This window comes from Cicer arietinum, chromosome 7 (genome assembly GCF_000331145.2).
Source record: "Cicer arietinum cultivar CDC Frontier isolate Library 1 chromosome 7, Cicar.CDCFrontier_v2.0, whole genome shotgun sequence".
Taxonomy (NCBI): domain Eukaryota; kingdom Viridiplantae; phylum Streptophyta; class Magnoliopsida; order Fabales; family Fabaceae; genus Cicer; species Cicer arietinum.
The window spans coordinates 26,732,940-26,741,297 of NC_021166.2; the positions used below are offsets into that span (position 1 = coordinate 26,732,940).

The 8,358-nt window shown below is 30.7% G+C and overlaps 1 protein-coding gene and 1 long non-coding RNA gene across 4 annotated transcripts; one reads left to right on the forward strand and one right to left on the reverse strand.

Annotated features, from left to right (window-relative positions):
* NAC71 (protein NST1-like) lies at positions 1 to 2,845 on the forward strand. The gene is made up of 3 exons (XM_004516031.4): positions 1 to 469; positions 886 to 1,190; positions 1,824 to 2,845. Exons 1-3 carry the CDS (start codon positions 289 to 291, stop codon positions 2,559 to 2,561), a joined length of 1,224 nt encoding a protein of 407 aa, XP_004516088.1. The 5' UTR covers positions 1 to 288; the 3' UTR covers positions 2,562 to 2,845.
* A 1,318-nt stretch (positions 2,846 to 4,163) lies between these two features.
* Positions 4,164 to 5,075, reverse strand: LOC105851316 (uncharacterized). Of its 3 annotated transcripts, XR_012163952.1 has the most exons (4): positions 5,028 to 5,075; positions 4,826 to 4,876; positions 4,580 to 4,748; positions 4,164 to 4,298 (listed from the first exon to the last, which is right to left on the reverse strand). It is a non-coding gene; the product is annotated as an uncharacterized lncRNA (long non-coding RNA). The 3 variants fall into 3 exon arrangements; XR_012163951.1 differs by lacking the exon at positions 5,028 to 5,075 and having other exon boundaries at positions 4,826 to 5,019; XR_012163950.1 differs by lacking the exon at positions 5,028 to 5,075 and having other exon boundaries at positions 4,580 to 5,019.
* Positions 5,076 to 8,358: the final 3,283 nt, after the last annotated feature.

An 8,358-nucleotide genomic window follows, 5' to 3' on the forward strand; every position in this document is an offset into this window, starting at 1 on the left:
CTTAGTTTGTTGTATATATGAGCAAAACCAAACCTACGTGATCCTCCAAAAACACACAACCCTTCAAAGACGGCTAAACATTCGGAATCATAACCCTTCTTAGGAACCATATAATGGCTTCACATTGACTCAACTTCACTCTCACCAACTTTCATTTTCATCAACAACTCACACATGCACACTTCTTTTAGGGTTTTTCATTCAAAGCTTTAATTAAACCTTTCCTATTTGATTTTTTAAAACATATATTCAACACCACTCTCTTAAAGAGAAAATATAGTTTAAGATATGGAAGAGAGAAATGGTGGTGACAAACTTGATGAAGTTATGCTTCCAGGTTTTAGGTTTCATCCAACTGATGAAGAACTAGTTGGATTTTACCTAAAGAGAAAGATTCAACAACGTCCTCTTGCTATTGAGCTCATCAAGCAGCTTGATATATATAAATTTGATCCTTGGGATCTTCCAAGTAAGACTCATTTATAATAGTTTTTGGTTCATATACAAACTTCTTTTTAAATATGCAGATACATGCCAGTTGTTACTTAGGATATATTATGTTAGTAGTCACGATTTGAATCTTGTATCTCTTTCTGAAACTCTTTCAGATGTCTCAGTTCAACCACTTAAGATATACTTAATTTGGGGATATGTTGTTCATATGTAAATTATATATAGTATTAAATCTATAGGTTTTTTTATATATTTTAATTTAATATGTTATGTTAATAGTCGAAGTTTCAACTCTGAAACCTTATTTTTAAGTTCTTTCAGATATTCTAGATCAACTTTGTGTTGGTTACATGTATTTAGTATTTTTTTGCTTGAGGGTTTTTGATATGCCATTAACAAGTTCTGTTATGCTTCTTATTATTATATGTATAGAGTTGGCAAGTACAGGGGAGAAAGAGTGGTATTTTTATTGCCCTAGAGACAGAAAGTATAGGAACAGTGCAAGACCTAATAGAGTAACAAGAGCTGGGTTTTGGAAAGCTACTGGAACAGATAGACCTATTTATTCCTCAGAGGGTTCTAAGTGTATTGGTTTGAAGAAATCCTTAGTTTTCTACAAAGGTAGAGCTGCTAAAGGGGTCAAAACTGATTGGATGATGCATGAGTTTAGACTTCCTTCTCTCAATGATTCATCCTCATCTCCAAAGAAATATGTAGACAAAACTATTCCAGCTAATGTAAGTAAAACTTCTCTCAAATCTATATATACTTCAAAAAAATATAAGTATATGTCGATGGTTAATTTGTTAGGGAGAGAGAAATGGTTAGTAGTAGAGATCAAAGACTTTCTTCTTAATACTCTTGTTTATGTCTCAATCTATATAATTGGACTACGTTTTCAAAAACAAAAAGACTTATATGTTTATTAATTCACAATAAAAATAAAATTTATATAATTACGACATAGTTCATAGATAATCAAGTAAGTTAAGTATGCAATAAATGTCTATAGAAAGTATTTGTTGGGAGATTCAATAACCTCTTGAATGGATTAGTGCCATGAGAGATCAGTCTTTAGCTTTCGACTGAGAAACTCCACGGACTCACTAAAAAAAATTATATATCTTAGTTTCATTTGTAAAGAAAAAAAAATTCATTTGGTCAAAATGTAATATCAGTTTATGATTGAGAGTTTGACTTTATAACTATAAGAGACAAAGTTTAAATCATCCTTTAAACAATTGTAAAATGGTATTTATTTAATACTAATTTTTCTCTTTCCCAATTTTATTTAAAAAAACAAAAAATATGCATGTAACTTGATTTGAAAGTCTTTGACTAGCTAATATTAAATGCTTATGAACTTGTAGGAATCTTGGGCAATCTGCAGAATATTCAAGAAAACAAATGCAACAGCTCAAAGAGCTCTCTCTCACTCATGGGTCCCTCCATTACTTGAAACATCAACCTCCAATCTTCTAACAAATGATGGAAATAACAACCAATTTTGTTCACAAAACATGATGTTGTTGGCCAAAAAACCAAACTTCACAAGCCAATTTTGTGCTACTAATAACCACAATACCACATCAAGTAATACTACACTTTGTCCTTTAAATATTCCATCTTATAATAATAAACCAATCATTGATCCATTGATTTACACACCCTTATACAAGTTACCAATTTCAAATGATCAAAACCTTAACAACCTTAGCACACATGGCTTATTATTCTCATCTCCTCTTGAAACATCTTCTACAAATTGTAACAAAACATCATCAATGGATGTTTCTTCTTTGCTATTGGGTATGTCATCATCTTCTTTCCTTGAAGGAGCAACAACCTCAAACTACATTGGTAGTTTACAAGACCACTACAATAATAATAATAATAATGGATATCCAATAATGGCTAATAATATAAATCCTAATGTGAATGTGGCTGGTGTTAATGATGAAGAGTTGGAGAGAGAAAGATCCATTGGGTTTTCATATAGTATGCCTTTCAATGTTGGTGATGCATGGAAGTCAAGTCTTGTTTGGGATACTTCTTCTTGTACTTCGGATGAACCATCTGGTTATTCTACAACCAAGTGTTATACTTAGTGTGCAATTTATATCATTGCTTTTCAGATAATTTATTTTTCTTTAATTTAGTCGATTAGTAGTTATATTAGTATGTGGAGCTTAAATTATAAGTCTCTTAATTAGAACTTCTTTAACTATTTTTTTTTAGCTCAGCCATCGAGTTGTCTACTTAGATGTTACTTATGATAGGCAAGAATTAACTAGAGCTAGAGCAGTAAGTTTGACTTTTTTTTCAACTTAGTTTTGGGTATAATTACATGCATGTAGAATCTTTTTGTTTTTGTTAGTATATGTTTGGTTTTATTATTAATGTAGACAATTGATTTTAGAAATGGAAAATTGATTTTTACGTGTTTAGATAATATTGATTAGAATGATTTTGTTTTTAGGATCGATTCTAATTTGAATTTTGAGATTTGTAGTTTTTTATTTTAAATATAATTTTTATATTTAAATTTATTATTTAATTAATTTTTATGTGAATGTATCTAAATATAATTTATTTTATAATTTCAATATATTCAAAATGAATTTTTATTATTACAGAACCAAAATACACTTAATGTAACTTGATGTAACGAGACGTGAATTCAAAAGTTTGTAGAATAGAATTTTGAAACAAAATATAATGAAAATAGAAAGCAAAATGATGACGTTAATTATAAAGCAGATCATTGATTGATGAATGATGACCACAGGCGGCCATGTCAATTTTTATGAGAAAATAGGGTATATATATCAGCGGTGTAAATCAATTTTACACCAACAACTAGTATTTGACGGTTATTTTTAAAAGCAGTTTTCTAATGTGTCTGTGAACTAACATTAATGGTTATTGGTTGAAAATATAAAATAATTCTATAGTGCACTCTATTATATTCAATGTTTATTGCATGTCTCTAACAAAGGATATTCATTAAACGATTCTTTTTTTTTTTTTTCCTTAAATATAAGTAATGTTTTATCAACAAAAGTTAAGATATGTGGTTCAAATACATCAAATTTCATTAATTTAAAATTGGAGAGTATAAGGAACAATATTATAAGAAAAAATATATTTAAGTTTGGAGAGTATCATACAATAGTGATCTAAATCTGCTTATATCACTACAAAAAAATTGACTTATCGTGACATACAAATTTTGTCACTAAAGGTTAAAAACTGTAGGTAAAGGTCAATAATACTTTGAGTGACACCCAAATATAGTGTCAACTTTAAGGGGGCGTCCTGCTACACTTTGAGGACTGTCACTAGATGTTATGAGGAGTGTCACAACATGTTTTTAATTTCTACCTACAATAATGACTGTCACTAAAAACTAGATAAATATAAATAAAGAATTAGTCTATTTCTACGGTATTGTCTGTCACTAAAACCTATTATTATTTATTAAATTAAATTTATTTTATCTCTCTACTAATTGTAATTCTAAATTATTAATACCAGTAAATTAAATTTAAATTTATTTTTATTAACTGATGTCATTGAAACATACAATAAAATATAATTTAATTTTACTAATTCTATTAAATGCATGTTACTTGCATTCCTAGCATTTTAATTATAGCACTAACATGAGTATGATATCCTTGTGGCAATATTGAAATGAAATTAGATCATAAAAAAAAATATTTCTCCAATATTTAGATCATAAAATCTTTACAAAAGTGATATATTTCTCCACTTATAAAGAAATATTACCAGCTACATGCCTTGTATAACAGTTTGAGAGCAAAGCTACAATATTCATCGACCTAAAATATTTCAAGATGATCAAATGTCAGAACCAAATAGGTTAATTGCCTTTTTAGTTAAATACAAATAGTATTGTCTCCAAATATGTCTCGCGTAACAAAATGAACACACAAGCATATGCAAAATGCCACTAAGATAAACATGCACAACATTGTTTTGCATCAAGGAAATGAAGGCTAAGGAAACATTCTATATTGATCATAGCATACTTAACTAGATAAATGAGAGACTTAATTAATTAACATAATAGTAAGAGGGAAGCAATTAAAAAAACAATTACCAAGGAATTCTCCTCTTGCATCCCACGGTCGATTTTCAAAAGACTTTCCAATAATACCACCTTTCTTATTTAGACTTCCTTCCTCGCCGTTGTAGTGTGGAAAATAGTCATGGAACTTTTTGCTCCCTAGTTCGTTGACTCCATTAAAGAGAAAGCTTCTTAATAAATCCTATGGCGCAAAACACAAAGTAAGAATCGATAGTTGTAGAATCTAGAAGAATCGATCTGAACTTAAATTCAGTTCACCTTGGCAAGTGTGTCACCTATCAATTTCTTCAAAACACCTTGTCTCGGATCCTACTTTCAAAATATTTCCACGAACAAGGAATATTTAAAAACACAAATCAATAAGCCTCTTTTTGACAATATTTTATACTAAATTTGATATAGCCACTATTAAACGACACTGCTTCCAATTAGACAAAAGTTTGAGATAAATCCAAACTACCTTTTCGGCTCTCCATGTCAGATATCTATGCTGTGCTTCAAGATTGTCTACCTCCCCATGGAAAATGCTGCATTAAGTCTGTGTACAGTCAATACACTAAGTCCTTTGAGCAAGAACTACTCTAACTTAATATAAAAACACACAAGTTCGCACGAGGACTTTAAAGAATCAATGGAAGTTCCTTGTAAAAGCATGTCCAGTTTTTGAACAATTCATCACTCCTGTGGTGGTTAATGATGTCACTAAGAAGCTACTCGTTAACAAAACTTTAAACATTGTTACGCAGTTGTCGTTAACTGTTCAAAAACTGAAAATACTCATTTTATTTCTTGTAATTTTCCACAAAATATTAAACCAGTTACCTCGGCATATTTCAGGCCAAGAGGAATTACGCTTTTAAAGTACTTTTCCTTGTAGTCATCTTGATTGATGATATCATGCAAAGGGTTAAGGTCCCTGACAACATTAACATTTAACACAACTGGAATGAAATATTAAGAAGCTGAATATTATTGATAATAGCTTGATAGTATCTCGATGCTAAAGTATACAAAAAAGACTTTAGCACAAACCCTGCTTATAGAGATATAAGATTCCTAATCCCAATTAACTAAGAAAATCAAGAAACAAATCATAATAATACCTAAGTATTACGGAAATTTATCTTAGGAGATAAGCTGATATACTCTAAGATTACAAATTGATTCTCCGAGATACAATAAGATACTATAACACAATATATCTGCAATTGGGATTCTAGTCAACACTCTGTAGCCAAGTTTTAAAAAATTTATCTGCAATTGTGATTGTGACCACATCTAAGGCTTTTTTATGTTTCTCTAACCTTGCTCCTTAGCACACTGTTTACTTATGATAAACAGTGTAAATTACAGCCATGTTTTGTTTGTGTAAACAGTGTAAATGCCAAAGGGCAGGCAGTACAAGTACATTTAGTAGAAAACTTAATGCTAGAATCTAAATTGTTCTAAGCGACATCCCCATCAATCAAAATGTGAACTAAATAAGGCTGTGAGGGTGGAATTTATGGAGTTATCCATGGTGTAAAAACCTTTTTGTTGAAGCAAAACAAACGGTGTTTCAGATTGTATTAAGCAAGAAGATTAACATGATAAGGCTTAGTCAAATAAGTGTCCTGGTTTTTAGCATTATTTGTTAGTTGATTTAGTCAAGTTTGTTTCCTTAATTCTTGTTAGTATGTCACATTAAGTGGCATTGCATGGTTGCATTTGTAATACCCACTACCTGCACTAGTCCCATTGTAATCCCTAGTTTCAGGTTGCAGCTGGTTGGTGAAGTCGTCATGGGTACAGGACAAAATGACAAATATTTAATCCAACAAAAACAAAATACTAAACAATCTACCACTTATATAATTCTCCCTTAGATGTCAACTTGGGTTTTGAACCTAGGCCAAATGGGTTAATGTTGCATTTGGATTCAATTCACACCTATGACAACGAAAATTTAATATTAAATGTTCAAGGACACCCATTTTATATTAAATGTTGGATTTGTGATATTATTTGTATTCCAAGTAAGACTTGAGTTTTTTTTTTTTAATAAAAATTTAGACCATCAATTGCAGCCAATAGCCCAATAGGTCCATCAAAATAAATATCAGAAAACTTAGATTCTCATCTCAGCAAATCAAATTTAAAATTCAAATTTAAAGTAAGGAATCATCCAATGATAGAAATCTAATAACTACAGTGACCATGTGGTTTTTTGTGCTTGAATAATCTATCAGGTCAATATATGCAACATGAGGTATGGACTATGGACTGTGAATTAATGTGACAGAAACGAGTGGACCTATTTAACTCATTAGTCAAAGAAATTTGTTGTACAGTAATCATCAATACTGTTTGAATAAACAATTGATAAGGATCATATAATATGAGTAGGTCAATTTAATGCAGCCTTAGTAGTTAAGGAAATTTAAATTACTAAACCACTGTTTCTTAATGCTAATTGCTTTTCTAATTTGTTTAACAGGACTAATATATGAATGAGTAAAACTATCTAAAATGAAACACATATGAGTATAACAATACTTGGAAGTTGAGTAAACAAAGGTACAATGTCAAAAACAATCAACATGGCTCATTTGACTTTTTATAAAAAATTGTCACATGCAACCTAGATTTGGTGGATTAACACCCATGCAATGCAACCTGCGTTAAGCTCAAATGCATGGTAAACTGGTGATTTGTATAATATTGAATTGAATGTGCAAACTGCCAATGGTTTTGCAATTTGGGGAAATGTTGGAAGACTGCAAAAGTACTAGCCGATAACCACTAACGAATTCCAATTTGTTTTGGTACTCATAATAACTAATGAATGAATGAAAGCTTAAAGAAATAAGTATAAAAGTGTATTACCAAGACAAGCAAAACCAGCAGCTGAAATCACATGCAGTTAATAACATGAAAAATGGCCAAATAAAATAAAAATACCTTAGCAACAGCTTTTGGTGGGTATTCTCCTCGTAGTCTTGTATCAACACACTGCCTGACCTTATCGTCACTGAGTTTAGGTATAGCCTAAAACACACATCAATCAAGATCATCTAGAATTTCCAGTGGACAGAGATCATCCCTAATGCACTCCTCTAACTTATATGAGTCAAATTAACGGCTGGATTCTTTACAACATATGGTCCACCACTTTCAGCAGCCTTATGATACTCCTCCTCTTCGCAACAGCTGAAACAACTCATGATTCTTTCCTAATAAAATTAATTCATAAACCTGTCAGACCATACTAATAATAATTCACTTTTAAGCTTGAAGATATAGTCCATTCAAAAAATAACAATAACACTTCTTCTACAGTTCCATGTAGATTCTCATTGCAAGAAACTAGATACATCCTGGTGATATTGCAATATTGAACAATTCAAATATCATGAAATAAAGAAGGAAATAGTGTATTTGTGTGGATTTTCTCTGCAACCACATTGAGTGGTAATATGAAGTATTATGTCAACATAGCTTCATTTCATTCGCATAGTATAAAAACTTGAATAGACAAGATGCTTACACTCAATTTTTGTTTTTGTTTTGCAACAGCCAATGTTACTAACAAATAGTTTTGTTAATCTAGTTAGTTTTTTTTGCTGAAAGTGGGGATCGAAAATGCGGCCTCCTTATCACTTTACTCCCTAACTCCCCCACCTCAGTCACCAAGCCAAACTTATATCCCCTAGATAGATGCTTACACTCAATTGATTTAAATATCAGCTAAAATTTGCAATAATTGCCTACCTCTCAGACATCAATGTCATCAAATATTAAATATTAAAAAT

What these genes read in the sequence shown, in the direction of transcription:
- NAC71 (XM_004516031.4), top strand. Translation starts at nt 289, where the DNA reads ATGGAAGAGAGAAATGGTGGTGACAAACTTGATGAAGTTATGCTTCCA. An exon ending in TGATCCTTGGGATCTTCCAA is followed by an intron (nt 470 to 885) that starts GTAAGACTCATT and finishes TTATATGTATAG; the next exon opens with AGTTGGCAAGTACAGGGGAG. An exon ending in ACAAAACTATTCCAGCTAAT is followed by an intron (nt 1,191 to 1,823) that starts GTAAGTAAAACT and finishes ATGAACTTGTAG; the next exon opens with GAATCTTGGGCAATCTGCAG.